At 42.6% G+C, this 15901-nt stretch overlaps 2 protein-coding genes across 2 annotated transcripts in view; both read right to left on the bottom strand.

Moving 5' to 3' along the window:
• Window positions 1–15901, bottom strand: part of znf385d (zinc finger protein 385D) — a 64331-nt gene that overhangs the window by 14803 nt on the left and 33627 nt on the right. The window contains exons 3-4 of the mRNA XM_035163792.2: window positions 13818–13925; window positions 5679–5847 (exon numbers count right to left, since the gene is read on the bottom strand). Of these exons, the coding sequence (XP_035019683.1) occupies window positions 5679–5847; window positions 13818–13925 (277 nt within the window). The remainder of the gene's footprint in view (window positions 1–5678; window positions 5848–13817; window positions 13926–15901) is intronic.
• LOC118113791 (tetraspanin-8-like) lies at window positions 9573–10783 on the bottom strand. Its single transcript, XM_035163793.2, has one exon. It carries the CDS (start codon window positions 10294–10296, stop codon window positions 9601–9603), a length of 696 nt encoding a protein of 231 aa, XP_035019684.2. The 5' UTR covers window positions 10297–10783; the 3' UTR covers window positions 9573–9600.

The following is a 15901-nucleotide window of genomic DNA, read 5'->3' on the forward strand; positions in this document are numbered from 1 at the left end:
CTGCTTGAGAGTGAAACCCCTCCAGAGCCCCCAACAGGAGGAGCCTCGTCTGTGAGGACTTCGTGTCACCTGAAGGACGCACTCTTCAAACTGGGAAATGAAGAACACGGGGAAAAACAAATAGGAACTTGTTTTGTCAAGTTCAGTGAATTTAATGAAGTCGCTTTCTTAAAACCCGTGAGACGAGTGTAAAATTAATTAGTTTACTTCAAAAAAACCCTCTCGAGGATCTTTATCTGCGTTTCTGCCTGTTTTTTTTTTTATTCTTTGCTCTTTTAAAAAATTAAACTGTTTTGAATTCCAAAAAACCTCAAAGCTCAGACATGGTAAAGATAATTCTCTGGAGTTTTATTTTAATGTTTCACCTTAGTTTGTCATTTTTAATTTCATCTTCCGAAATACAGACAAAATAAAGTCATAACATACAAGACTGAGATTCATGAGAATTGACCCACAAACGTTATGTTGACCATGAAAAATGCTCATATGATTTAGATTCATATTAATATTTGATGATTATTGTTTCATAGCATCATTGAATGTATTGTTGTCTCATGTGAGTGACTGGTTCTGATTGTAACACCACTGGTTTTCATGGTTAGAAGTTTAATCGCTCACTGGTTTCCAGCCCGGTCGAGTGTAGCGGTGCATTTTCACCACAGGCACATTTCATTAAAAGGTTCGTAGCTCTGCCATTTCATCTGAAGATTGATGCTGATTGGTTCGTTTTGTTCCTGACAGCTCATCGATGTTAGCGATACTCAACGTGATTGGTCAAGTCCTTTGTCTGTCCCTTGATTTAATCTGCACGGTTTCGTTTTACCACCGATGTTCACGTCGTTATTGCTTTTGTTTAAATCATAGACTGTAAATGAAGATGGACGACATGACAGCTAACCAAAAGTTAAGCCAAATCATCTTGATCGCCCCCCGGTGGCTGGATGCAGTACAGGTCATAAAAATAAAAATCACTTCCATATTAGTGGCAGAGAAATAAACCAAATTAAAAAGTCAAAATACACGTTAAATAGTCTTTCAAAGACGGTTTCTGTCATTTTATCGTATACAGATGTTTGTTCAAGTGTTATTGTCGAATTAAATAAATCTGGTTTTAATTAGTTATAAGATGCTATATCTCAAGATTCCAAACAAGCTATAACATGAATGTATTCACCTTTTAAAAACAGGAACCTATTAATACAGGCATAAGCAAAATATAAATTTACAAATTATTATACACATTTCAGAGCCTCTGTGCTTAAGTTATTCCTGCATAAAATACTTCACAGTCCACTCCCACAAAACAACCACACTACTCCGTGTTTGAATGGAAATAATCAGCCGACTGTGGACCTATCATTAGGAAACAGCACTCGAGTGACACAATCAGGTGCGTTTCTGAAACAAAAATAAGAAATCACGTCGTATTGTTCCCAGCTCGGGTGTGTTGTGCTTCGGAATAAAATTATTTCACGAGCAAATCTGTTTTTCTCTGGTAATTTCGGAGCAAAAAAACCGAGCTGCAGCCTCCCTGTTGTTTCTGCCTGCGCTCACACGGCCATTACTCATCCCCCCCGAACTCGACTTTTCATTAGAAATTAGGTTTGTTGCCACTGATATACCGTCAAACACTTCAGCCTTGCAGATAATGCAGCGTTTACCCGCCTCGACAATTAATTCCTCTGACATCCGAGTGCATTAATATTCATTACTCGGTGCCACTTGTGACAAACGGCCGCCCCCACGCGCTGTAGATACGATAGTGAGATGCTGTAAAAATCTGCTCTTGGCTTCTTTCTTCTTTTTTTTTTAACAGCGCTGAAAATGATTAATAGCTACTTGTGTGTTCTTGTTGTGACAGCTTGTTGTTTAAGTTTTGTGCTCGTGTTCAAAGTGTTTACATGTTTCCCAGCGGCGGAGCGCGTGTTTAGTGTCGGGGCTGCGTGGAGTCTGTTTTAAAGATGGAGATCTCAGGGACGCTCCAGTGGGAGGAGGTCAGCGTCGGAATCCCACCTCGTGTTGTACGAGGAGGAGCGATGCATAACGAAGCTTCAGAGGACAGAGTTCACGCCGTGTGGAAGCAGACGCCCCTCTGGAACCCTTCACACCCATTTCTCACCTGTTTCCTTACATCCACATTCAAAGGTTTTTGTTTTTAAATGCTTTACTGTTGCAACGAGCAGCTAAAAGTGAGAAGTTTGGAAACATTGTTGGAACCATTTTAGTTTGAAAACTCTGTGGGAGTGATGTTTGGAAACCAAGCGGTGACAGCTCAACATCATCGCCCGTCACCTGCTCTTACTTTTCAATATCGCTGTTCCTCGTTTGTACTATTTCCTGTTATTGAGCAACCGCTTCCTGTTTACACCGTGTGTTAGTATGGACGGGGTTGAAACGCTTGTGTGGACCATAGACTGATCGTTTTCCATTTTAAAAAGCTGCTTTAAAATGGAGCCATATTAATATGAGTGTAGCTTTAAGATTGGATGAATGAAAATCCTCTTCATCCCTCAATGTCTGACAGTATCATTTATTATTTAGGGAGATGTTTGGCCTCGTATACTCGATATTCATTTTGCACTTGTCATCTTTTTACTTTAGAATCACTTGTGTAATTGTCATTTCTTACAACTGGACATGTGTAACGGTCAAACTACTTCTGATGTGAGGTTCACTCTTAAACCTCCAGCTCCACTTTTTCCTTGAACATCTTCCTGTTAATTCAAGCCTATATATGGAAATTAAATGTTTTGTGACATGATCCTCAGTCAAACTTTATTAAAAGTAACATGAGTCAAAGTCTGAAAAATCCAGGTTTCATCTTTTAATTTATTTTACAAAGACAAATTAAATCTCCACTGTAGCTCTGGGGGATGACAGAAAAAAAAGCACTAAAAAAAGACTTTGAAAATACACATTTAAATCAATTAAGTCCATCTGCTGAAGCTTCATATTAACTTTAGGTTAACTTGGAAATAGTTTTTTTTTTACAGGACCGAGACTGTGTGGATTTCTCATCATCACTTAAATTAGAAACTTGCCCAGTAACAGGAGGAAAGTTTAGTAGAAACTGTTTTAATGTAATAATTAAATAATAATGTGAGAAAAACTGCCTCATTATGAATAACTGTCATATTAAATCATTATGAAACTACTACTTTATGATGTGGAAAGAAAATCTAACCACACTATGAAAATGTGAAATAATCCAAAATAGTTTAACCCAGGTCTGTTTCTTTCATCCTGGTTCTTCTCACAACTGAATTTTATGTCATTTCTGCCTCTTTTTTTTTAATTTCAAAATGTCACTTTCTTTTTATATTCCACTGTTTATGTTTCGTTTTTATTTCACAGAGGCACATTTCATCCTCGACGTTTCATGAAACAATGCAGAGCCACTTGCGTGACTGGCTGTTGCAGTCGATCACATTCCAGATCACCTCGACTCCGACAGAGTGACACGTTACAACGACCAGTGTTATATTAGAGCTGCTGAAATTAAACAATCTCCGATAAACTCTTTTTATTATTTTGAAAGGCGGCGGGCAAAATAACAATTCATAGCCATGACCCGAATTTGAAGCAATTATTGTTTCTATCTATTTCTCTCTGTATTTAGTTATGTGAATATATATTCGAAGAGGATATGTACATATTAAAAATGTTGTGTCTCCGAATTAATTTGAAAGCTGGCATTTATTACACTAACTTATTTTGTTGGTCGTGCAGTAATTTGGTCTCATATGTAATATTATAGAAAGCATCTCCATTGTTTAGTAAAGAGGCTGAAAACAGTGGATGAAGTGTTTGAGCCGATGAAGCAGCAGCAGAACAGGAAGACGCTTTTTGAAATAAACCGTTTTTCCAACTATGAAAATCAGTCAGTAGTATTTTTATTGTCAAATCGACCCATTAACAAGACAAATATCTACCAGATACTTTGAGCTTTGTCCTTTTTTTTTTCCATGCAAAACCCCTAAATAATACGTTTCCTCTGCAGGATCCAGGTCATATATCTACTGGGGATTTAACTACATCTAAGGTTTCACCACTTCCCTGAGACCTGGAGCCGTCCAACATGGCAGCCAGAGCTCGCATGACATCACCTGGAAGCCGAACGCTCTCTGAAGGTAAATGTGGACAAACTGCGGCGCAGATTCACTCAGTGCAACTTGTTCCACTTAAGTTTCCCAGTCTGGTATTTGTATTTGCAGCTTGGTAACTGTGGGGTAACGACAAATAGCTGCTGAGAAGAAACGTAGAAGAACGTTATCATTATTTGTACTATTTATGAGCTAAGATCACTAAAAACCGTGACATTCCCTGTGAGATGTGATATAAATACCTGGTCGGGCATCTCAACCGTGAAACTGCTGCGTTTTTCACCTCAAGCAAACTTCATGTGCGACGAGGTCGGACGCTGCAAAGTGGGTCATGGTCCACGAGGAGCTCCAGAAATGTGCTCCTGATTTAAACACTTGTGGAACGTTGGAAGAAGACATGGGTCGGGAGGTAAGAATCAATCCCAGAGCTCCGCGGCTCAATGTGTTTCCAATTCCTTTAAAAAAAAACTTATATTGTTACAGTTGAAGGGGAAGATTTTCATTGGGCCAATTTCATGACATAATAACCGGCAGCTTTTCGAATATTACAGTGGAGGAGTGCAGTTGCCAGAGACGTTATCCTCCGCAGAAGCAGAATGCAACACAGCAGATTAAATCATTTAAAAATAATCTGCATCTGGTTCCCGTCGGGTGCTGGAGGTTGCATTTAGATGTTGTTTTGTTTCTTTCAACACGTCTTTAAGCCGCAGCTCCGCCGAGATCGAGAATCTCTTCCTGCAGACACCTGGTTCGAGATAACCGGGGTTTGATCGGCCACCTGGCTGCGGCATAATGACTGAGGAGTTTCACGGCGTCGGGCAAACAAAAATGTGCACCAACAACAAAAATGTTATTTAAAAAAAGTAGTGTATTGCACAGACATATATTATAAGTATTGGAGGAATGAGGCTCGGAGCGCTCGGTTATATAAGTTGCAATGTGTTTGGCAAACTGCCAGCGAGCTGCAGGATTCAATTTGCCTGAAACTAACTGCGGCGCACAGCGTTTCATCCAAATCCGTCTGAAGCACTCGAAGGTGCAGTGAAGACTCAGACATCCACCTGGCGTCATCACGCCACCGCACTGATCCCTTTTCAAGAGCTGTGTGTGTGTGTGTGTGTGTGTGCGTGTGCGTGTGTCTTTGTAACGTCAACGCAATGAATCGCACACATGGTGCACGGCCTCCCCTCAAAGACATTTGTGGTGTCGCACTCAGAATTAAACCTGAGCTTTTTCTCAATCCAAGCAAAGCAAAAGCAAACAGAAACCACAACGCAGGACGCCACCGCATCCAAAGTGAACGAGCGGAGTTTCCGTCGGAGCCTCCAGAACATATGTGAGCGCTCTGCGGCTCGTCCCTCCTGCGTCCGACTGACCTGTGTGTGCCGTCTCTAAAACCTTGATATATGAGCAGTGAGTCAGCAGTGAGTCAGCAGCAGCAGCAGCAGCAGGAGCCATTGGCCAGACGGTTGCATGTCGTGTGCAGTGACTGTGACGTGGTGGGAGGGAGGATTCACTCTGAACAGGTAAGACAAAACCGAGCAGGTTCAGGAATGTTCGGGGGGAAACACAAACCTTTCCTGTCGGTGCTGTTGGCGACCAGCGAGGTGTTGATGCCCTTGGCCAGCTCCTGAATGGTGGTTTCCTTGGTGACCGCTGAGCCTTTGAGCTTAGTCTTCGGAGTATCCAGGGCTTTTAGCTTCTTGGCGTGCTTGGTCCCCTTGTAGTGGGCCAGGGCCTGGCTCTGTGGGGAGGACAAATAACGGCATCAATTTGAGGCTGGAAGAGAACGAGCGTAACACAGGGACAAGATGAAGTGAACTATGAAAACAGTCAGAGTCAATGAAGCAGACTAAATATAATAAGCAGGGGCCAGTTGACAAAAAAAACTGCCAATATTGGATTTGGGAAAGAAAACTTCTTCTAGAGTGAATCATGTACCCAGGTAACATCGTTTCTAATAAGTTAATTGAAATGCTTTGTTTTTGAATTCATGAAAAACAGATCTTTGAAGAAGTTTTCCAAAAGGCTGTGTATTTAAATTGTTTTCATTTAAAATAATTGTTTTTCTTGCTTCTGGCACCTGAACAGCTGTTGAGATATCATATTATATCAGAGTAGATATAAGAATACTTGGATCTATGTATAATTTGGAGACTTGTGTGACCTGCGCATGTTTAATTTACGTTGTGGCCGCCCGGGTGGAAGTCGGAACACGTCTTTCCACCAAGATTCACCTTCGGAAAAGCAGATTCATCCAGGCACACAGAAGTGGGACATATGCAAAGACTTTGAGCTGTCCTTGTTTACCTCCGCACTCTTCCCTGCATGCATCGCCTGTGGCAAGAACGAGGGTATCGGGGGGGATGCAATTGCCTCTTGGAATAAATAAATGTGCCAGCCGCACATCCCCCCCAGCAGACATTTGTAAGCATCTGGGACAAAGACACCATTTCCGCTCGTATCTCTGCACAACAACATAAGAACACATTGTTCTCGTTTCCTCCCTTTGCCTTTTAGGACCTGTTGTTCGAGCAGAGGTCAGATTGTGAGAAACTAAACTCGGGATCTTATTGCACAGCATTTTGTCACTTGAATTCAAATCATTTCCAAAGGTGCACAAGCAAATAGGACAGAGGTTTCTGAATTGCTGAATTGCCTTAAATGTTTTCCCCTTCATCCTCGAAAAAAAACGTTTTAGATGAGGCGTCACTTTTTCACACAGAGCGCACGTCGTCTTCTTCTTCTTCTGGCACCAAACTGCCCACTCTGACCCACATCCATCACCCTGCAGGTCCCACAGACGTGACACCCAGGTGATGTGTGATGGCTGCTGAACGTGACCACGGCAACAATTCATCTTTCATCAGCGCAGTGGAGCGGAGGAATTGCCCAAACCCCGAGTCTGACACAGGCGTGATTAAAACACGGAAAAGGAAATCATTTGTTTTGCCTTTCAGGTTCTCAGAGAGGTGGGGGGGCATCAAACAAACCAGATTCACAGGCCTGGGCTCAGATTGAGAGTCTGTCTGAAAATGAAAAGGTCACCGAAAAAGAAAACGCCTCTGAACGATAATCGTGAACCAGAACGAGTGTCAGAAGAAGTTAAAGATGTTTAGCTTTACTTAGAAGAAAAAGAAAACGTGTCTGTTTGACTTCTCTCTTCACAACAAACACATTTTAGAAGATTTCAACTATTTGCCCAGAGAGCTTCTTTCCCACATAAACGTTTTTTATCGTTTAATCCCTAACCCCTGATATTGATGAGTGAGGGCTATTTGGTGTCGATCCAAATCAAAATCCGGATCTAGCAATCTTAAATATGGTCATATGGGAGGGGGGGGTTCTCTGCAGCTGTATTTTAACAACTTGGGCCACACACCTGTAACTACCACCAAAGTGTAGCTGAGGTAATGTGGTCCCAGTAAGAAGTCATCAGTTTATATATATATATATATATATTCAATGCTTTTAGAACTTGGTCCAAACAATTCTACCACATGTACAGGAGTGAAAAGCTGTTTCTCTCTAATGCCCGGTGTAAACATACAAGTAGACAGGACGTACAAGTACTCAGCATAACAAGTACTCAGCATAGTGAGTACTCAAAAGAGAAAGAACACAACATCGTCAAAAGGAACAGGGTAAACAGGATGTGACTCATTCCAGACTGGGTGTGGACAGGGCGTTGGCTGTGAGGCATGATTGGAGTTGGACAGTTGGGTCTTGGGGGAGGTGTTCGTTCTACTGGGTGACTTTCAAGTTCAGGCAGTTTACTGCAGCACAACCAGGTTGTTCCACCCCGTATATATATCTGTGTTGCGAGTTCCCCTGAAACGGAATCACTCGGTGAATCCACGTGTGTCTTTTGCACGGTTCTTCGTTCTAGAAGCTTTTTGTAGAACGGTGACGACTCTCAGGCTTGTTTGTGAGCTGCCGTGGCCGATGAGATAAGCGCTAACCTGCTAGCCAGCTGAGCTAGAGCCAGTCAGTCCCAGCGGCTCCTGGACATTATTTTTTATGTCCTCCACCATTTTATCCCCCTTCACTTAATACATCAACATTTCTGCCTCCTGGCGTTTTGTCCTCCATTGCAGATCATTACTTTCAATAAAAAAGGGAAAAGCTCCTCAAGATGGAAAAACTACAGCTTTCATACAGTCAATGCAGGTTTCAGCTGTGTATGAATTGAGATGAGCACTTAATTAAAAACACTTAACACTTTTTACCATGTAATTAATTCAGTAAACAGTCATTTACTGAACCTGTTTTAAGTTGTTAAGGAGATCAGCTATTAGCACGTCAGATAGGAATGTGAACATGTGTTTTTATTGAGGACTTTCCTGTTGCTGCTAGACGGGGAAAATTGTGAATTCAGACAAGTTTTAACAGATTTAATCCATAACAATACTAAGAAATCATGTTTTAATTACTTCAAACCGACCGGATGTAAGATGGGAAGTGTTACAGTAGGTTTCCTGTGGCTCATATTCGTTCATTCAACATTGCAGGTTGGGCATTTTTGGACATTTTCATAGATTTGCCTCGAAATAATTCATGGGTCTTAGCAGGAAGTTGGTGGAGGTTTGAGTTCTGAGTGGCATCAATACTTAAATACTAATCTACAGCCCAACATCGGTGTAAAAGGAGGAGGAGCCGGCTTCTTCTTTTCTTTTTTGAGGAATAATTCCGTCAGTTTTTCTCATCCCAGGATTTAATTTAGTTTATTTGCGGAGTCACTTACATTTGTGGTACTGCGCCAGTTTCAGTCGGTCATAAATCTTAATGACCCATATTCACAGAGACTTTACCGAGCCGACGGTTGTATCATAAGGACGCAAGTTGCATAGAGACAGTGTCCTCAGTGGAAACATAAATTAAAGGCACCAGTAAAACACCTTCTACAGGGTTGTTCACCTTATAATGAGCCAGTTGTTACGACATCACTCCTACTCATATGCAAAACACCCTCCCGTGCACATTCCTGTGGATAAACTACGAACCCATCATCATCTCATTGCACATCAAAGGGCCTCTGGTCATTGTTTTAACCCACAACACCCGGTGGTAGAGCCCCTGTGGCCCCCTGATGTGTGTGTGTGTGTGTGTGTGTGTGTGTGTGTGTGTGTGTGTGTGTGCGCGTGTGGGGGGATGATATCAGGTATCATGGGAAGGAGCCACACAGGAGACTGATTTGTGCAGGTCGAACATGAGCCGCTTAGACATGCAGACACATTCACAACTCTTTCCTTAGTTAAATAAGTAATAATAAGATATTTCCCTTGGAATTGTTGTAGATTAGAAGTATAAAAAAAAAGGCCACAAATACAAATACAAGAGTAAAGTTTTATTTTCAAGTTAAAATCTACACAATATGTATATATAGGTAAAAAACAAGGTAAAATGTACAGTGAGGCTCAGCTCAGGAAAAGAAACACAATGAGCATGATGGTCTGTCCTTCACTCAGCTCCTGTGAACTTCAGGCCTTCTGAGCAACTAAATGACGCTGCCCTTCTTAACACAAACTTGAAAGCCAATGACTGATGAGAAAACCATGCCCAGAATCATCAAGATGCCAAATCCGCACGCAACCATGATGAAGGTGTGAGACAATCTGTCCAACCACGTCATGAAGTACGTCATACACGGTGTGGAGTAAACCTGACGTCCGTCCAAAACCGTGCAATTCCTGGAGGTGTCCGTGCAGTTGCAGGAGTCGGGCACAACCGTCGAGTTTCCCCAGTCGAGAGGTCCGACAAAGAATCCACAGCAGAAGCCGCTCCTCTCCAGCTGCTGAAACGACTCCTGCACGTCCTTCGGCGCTGCGCTCAGCGGAAGCAGCTCCTTCAGGTGCTCCTTCACCACCTCCTGGGCGGCCTCGGTTCTCGATAAGGCTCCCAACACACCCAGGGCCAGCATCATGAAGAGCACGGCGAACAGGCCCACGAAGAAGAGCTTCAGCAGGCGGCGGTCCTCTCTGACGGCTCCACAGCAGCCCAGGAAGCCCAGGATCATGGTCACGGCACCGACGAACACCAGGAGGTTTATGGGTGGGAGAAGGTTGTCTGTGATCTGGTAGTCGGCCCTGTTGCTCCTGGCGTGTACGGATAAGCCGAGAATAGTGATTCCAGCGACGAAAAATACAAAGTTGATGGTGAAGAGCAAGTACTTGATGATCTTGTGGACCGCCATGGTTCACTCTCCATTCGATTCAGAGCCGCTGGACGACTGGGTGCTTGAATTTAGGGAGGGAACTGAGTGGGTGGGAACTTTTAAGTCATTCACTTTAACAGGGGTCATGCTTAGTGGACGAGGGGCCACACTGTTGAAAGCAGAGAACAATGAAAACTGACCTCAGAGGGCGAGAGAAGTTGCTCTGCCAGTTTTTGAAGGTATCCAGTGACACCACCTCCGGATGCCGTGTAACAACAGGGAGCGCTGAGGCATGGCTCTGAGATCGTAAACCTAGTTCTATGATATATGATAGATTAGGTTTCTTTTCAAATCAGACACCACAGGAATTTGCGTCAGGAGGTAAAGGAGTCCTCAGGTATGAGGAGCAGGAAACATTAAACTCTATCAAGCTGCATCACATTTAAAGATATCACATCCCGAAATATTTTTGTTTTCATCAAGAACCGTGATGAAACCCGATCTCACCATGTTAAAGAGAGTGATAAACCACTCCTGGATCCACCCCCCCCCGATCTGAACAGTCAGACAAACAGACGGGTGAAATCACAACCTCAAAATATCTTCTTCATTTCCGGTCTTTCTTAAGATTATTATTTTTTTGTGGGTTTTGTATTTTCATTTTAAAAACGACGACATTGTGTAAAACAAACTGACGTTTAAAGTGTTAAAATACTGAAAATGTATAAACATCTCTTGGTTATGATCGTGACACATTCAAGCAAGATAACAAAACTCAGAAATTACCACAAAACAGTGATTTTACTTCATTTTCTACATTTTATATTCACATTTTATAATCGTTTATAATTTTTGGTATAGTTTATAAGTCTATAAGTAATGTGTGATCTCTGAAACCTCAGTAACTGGATCAGTACTTGGTGTTTACGCTCTGCATCATCTCTCAGTCCGAGCTGCGGTTTCACATTATGATACACAGTCACGGGGGGGGGGAATTAAGACGCTGACTCATTTAAAAAATAAAACCTGACCCCCCCCCAGGGTATGAAAGACCTCCCGTCTGACCTACCTGTTGATTGACAGCTCAACGCAGCCTCTCTCTGTCTCTAATAAAGCGTCAGAATGAACAGCTGATCTACAGCAGCACATACACTGAGATGGATTTCGCCGTGTAGAACATAATAACCTCACGATGAGTAATCACTGCCAAATTCATTGTTGGAAATTGATTGATTACTCTTCTAATGAAAGAGCGATGGCGTCGCTATTCAGGGACGCTTCAGATTTAACAACACGCGGCAGTGGCAGTGATTTTCTTTTCACATTTATTTTTTTAAATTACTCTCAAAACGTTATGGAAATGAGCTGCGAGGGGAAACAAAAACCCATCCGAGTTATTAATTCATTTCATTAGCTCGTATTGTGTGAACTGTTGTCGGGTGTGTTATCCTTATCTCCTTCCTGTCGTCGGTTCTGAGGACACGATGTGCGTTTGCTCTGATATTGTGCAAAGACGCCACAGGAGGGTGGAACCCAAACTACGCTGTTTTCAGACGTGGACTCTGGAAAATTGTCTGGAGTCGAGAGTTTGTCTTTCACACCTGAAGCAGGAGATTGTCTGGTCAGAGTCGTTCACAGCAACAGGACAATGTGTGAGGTGTTCGGGGGGGGTGTGTGTCCACAGAGCAGCAGGAGGCCGGACCTGATGTTTAATTCTGCTGTGGAAAGCTCAGTGGTGTTTGTTTTACAGCACATCCACACTGGTGTTTGGCCAGTTTCACCAAAAGCTCTTAAATCTCACCGAAATGTTTGATTGAACTATTTCAATTCGCAGAAGGTGCAAATTTTATATTTTAGTTCAGGTCTGAAAGCAGCTCAACCTCCGACGAGGCCCAACGGTTTGTAAACCACTTTTAAATCCTGTAGATCTGGATTTTTATGTGGAGCCTCTGCACCACATTGCACAAACTAATGGACAAGTAGTAGAAAACTTTTATTTTAATAATATCCACAGTAGTAAATCTTAGCTTGTTGATTTTGGATTTCCCCTCGTGCTTCTCTGTTCAGTTCAATTTGCCTGTTTTGTTAGTTTTAGTTATATTTGTACTTTTTGGAATAAAACATTTTCCCTGCACCTCCTGTTTTGTGTATGTTTGCAAAACCAACAAACAACAAATGAACAGGGCTGAGAACACAACCTAAAAGGCTTTCACATTATAAAAGACACGTCGCTGTTGACCAGCTCCACACAGAAGCCTGCGAGCACTTATCCCCCCCCCCCCTGCTGTTCCATCATTGTTAAGATAATCACACCTAATTTCACTTTGAATGGATCTCTGCAGATTGCTGCCTGATCTGTTTTACATTTTGTTTGTCTCGCACAGAAAAAACAATCAGTCATTCAACACATCTGAACCCAGCACACTGGGGGGGGGGGTGACCTGCGGAGATAACGACCCATTCAATCCCAGGTCCCTGAGGCCGGCGACTTCATGATCATCTGCTGTGACGTGATCATTTCCCCTCGAATCAAACATCCAGGTCACTCTTTGTTTTTCGCCGTGACGCTGTGATGTCTCCGTCTGTTTCCTCTCTGAGAAGAACCCAATCTCCTCCACCAGGTGTTTCACACACTCTGACAAGTCGGCCTCGCGTCAACCGCCGGGGAGAAACTCTGGAGTTTTCTCCGTCACACGAACCTCGTTTCAGTTTCAGGGGCGAACAGGGACGAACTGCCTCCACAGCTAAATCCCGACAGTGAGCAGACGCCGGTCCCCAGAATCAATATACATTCGCTTTTAATTAACAGAGCGGTTTGCTAGAAACTCCCAAAAAACATGATGAATTAGTGAAGAAGAACACGTCCGTGGGCTTTTGATCACTACAGAGACCGGCCTCGTCCGTTTGTGCTTGTTAAACATCAACATGGTTCTCGGTTGCTTTAGTGTCTCTGGTGCCAGGAATTTAAATCAATTATCTTTGCATCTTAAAATATGAAATGACTGCCACCGTTTGAAGAAGTTGTTTGAAAATTGAACTACTTTAAGTTGTAATTATGGAGGAGGGACCTTGTTTTTTTTTCTTTGTGGATGGTTCCTCTTTGGTTTTCGACTGTATTTATATGACTCTTTTCTTGTCGATGACAACTCAATGCACTTTACATGTATTATAGATTAATGGTTATTGCTATTAAACAAAAAAAACTGCATATGACGTTGAGGGAAATATCGTGACGTTGAGAGTATTTGGTCAAAAAAATGTCAAATTGAAAAGTTGCCCTGATGAAGTCAATAGATCATCAAAGTCAGTTTGACTCATCCTTTCAGGGGCAGGGACATATTTCAGTTTGGACATCAGCTGGCAAGACGCTGGCATCCACATCCAAACTGCTCCACTGACTAAAACAGCACATTAGTATTGTTATTTCTTTCTTTTCCTTCTTTGCTGCTCTTATAAAACACATTTCCTTTTGAGGCTGCCACGTTGTCGTGATGTATTTCTGGTTTGTGCGTGAGTACATGCGACTTTTCAACTTGAACCCTGTAGGAAAAGTGTCTCACCTGCGAGTTAAACCTCAGCTGGCAGACGCCGCAGGAGACGTGCTTCCTCTTGGCGGTGGGCGGGAGGCCGAGGGTGTGATGGAGCACGGCTTTCTGCACCGGGTCCATCTGGAGGACGGAGAGAGAGAGGCCAATTAAAACAGTGCTGAAGCTGACCTGTAAATCAGCTTAGCTCCTCCATCAGTCAGCGGCTGTAAAAGAGAAAGCAGCTTCTTATAAAACCAGACATCCGTCTCTCGCAGGCGATTGTAGCTCAGACATTAACACAGACGAGCAGAAATGAATTCCCCGTGTGCTGAGCGCAGGCGTCTTCTAACACCGGGATATTACTGCGGTGGTCTCGGGCTCGATCCCACCAGCGAACACTTGAAGAACGCCACCGGTGCTATTGTGTCTTTTCATTACAAGTCCCCAGAAGAAGCTAAAACTGAATTACTTCATCCTGAAAACGAGTGTCGTCTGTGCAGCCACAACCTGACATCAGCCCACAAGTCATGGAGCTGGTTTTGTTGTCACATGACCAATATGTTGAATATATCACTTTCTATCTAGGGATTCTGCAACAGCACTAAATAAAACAAAAGAAGAAAAGTATTATTAATATTGTGCAAACATTACTCATAGAATAATACAGGATTAAAATCCAGCTACTCAAAAATCTTTGAGTAGCTCTAAGAAATTAGAGTAATTACTAATTTAGCACAAAAAATCGTGAAAATATTGTCCTAATATCGTTATCCTGAATTTTTTGGGCCACAAAAATCGTTAAGTGACAATCAGATATCGTGACGGCCCTGATAAACTATATATATATATATTTATATGCAAAGCTGTGCACGTGCATTCCCACAGTGCATCAAGTGAGTGGGCACGTATATGACACTTTCACCTTTAGGACACTAACGTTGCTGCTCGCTGTGTGTGTGTGTGTGTGTGTCTGTGTGTGTGTGTGTCTGTTCGGTGAGTCTGTGGTGACACAGCTGTGAGGAATGAACACATCTGCCTCCCTGAGAAAAGGCTCAATAGGCACCACTTGGCCGGTGGAAGGTGGAAGGTGCAGGCGCCGTGTGGGAGGATTAATCCACCCTGACAGGCGCTGTGCACAGGGAGGTCACGCTGATGTTCTACTGTCGCTTCCTGTGGACGAGGTTTGACTGAGGCGGAGTCTGGTCTCATTACTTTGGGGGTTTTCAGGAGTGTGAGCCGAGGGAGAAGAGCTGTGTGAGATACTGTGCTACGTAAATGAAGAGAAATAGAAACCCACAGTCATTATGACATAATTATACTTATTAGAGCACGACCAGTTTATTGATGGCTGTTAAAAATCGAGCAATATGAGCCGTTCATACACACATGGCTGTCACTGTTTGTTGGATTTTACAGGATAAACAATGCAGGAAAGATGCAGATTGATGTTAACATAAAATCATCCGTTTCTTTTATTTTATTTATTCTTCATACTTTCTTGTATATATCAAGCTTCAATTACATTTATTTGTCAAATTGAATTCATAACATCTTTCCCAAGGTTTTTTAAAAATTCTTTTAGTTCCATATTGGCAGATATATTGGCATCGGAAATGTTTTACTCAATATTGGCCCCTAAAAATGAAATAGTTTGCGCTGTAATAATCATTTGAACATGATTTTGGGGATTTTTTATCAATTACTCGTCCATTTCAAGACAAATTTGATTTATTTGTATACATTTTACTTAACTTTGCGGTAAATAAAAATACAAACAGCTTGTTTTGACAGACTTTGGCCTTTTTTCACATTAAACAATTAGATTTATACGTTTATTAAGTAAACACATATATAATCACTGTCGACACTGAGCTAAAGGGAAGTAGATTTAATCCTCTGGTTGTCCTGAGCTCCGTCGGCCTCACTGGCCTCCGGCCGGACGCTGGAATCCGACGGGAGGAGACGTGATCAGGTGCAGGCGACGGTGACGGATGAACCGCTGCAGCAGCTTTTGGCAACAAAGACGATCGCACATAGGCTGACTGAAAACAGCTCTGTGTGTTTACACTGTGGGTTCATCCCAAGTCCCTTAACTGCAACCACGTGTCCCCGTCCCC

This window comes from Hippoglossus stenolepis, chromosome 8 (assembly GCF_022539355.2).
Source record: "Hippoglossus stenolepis isolate QCI-W04-F060 chromosome 8, HSTE1.2, whole genome shotgun sequence".
NCBI classification, from domain to species: domain Eukaryota; kingdom Metazoa; phylum Chordata; class Actinopteri; order Pleuronectiformes; family Pleuronectidae; genus Hippoglossus; species Hippoglossus stenolepis.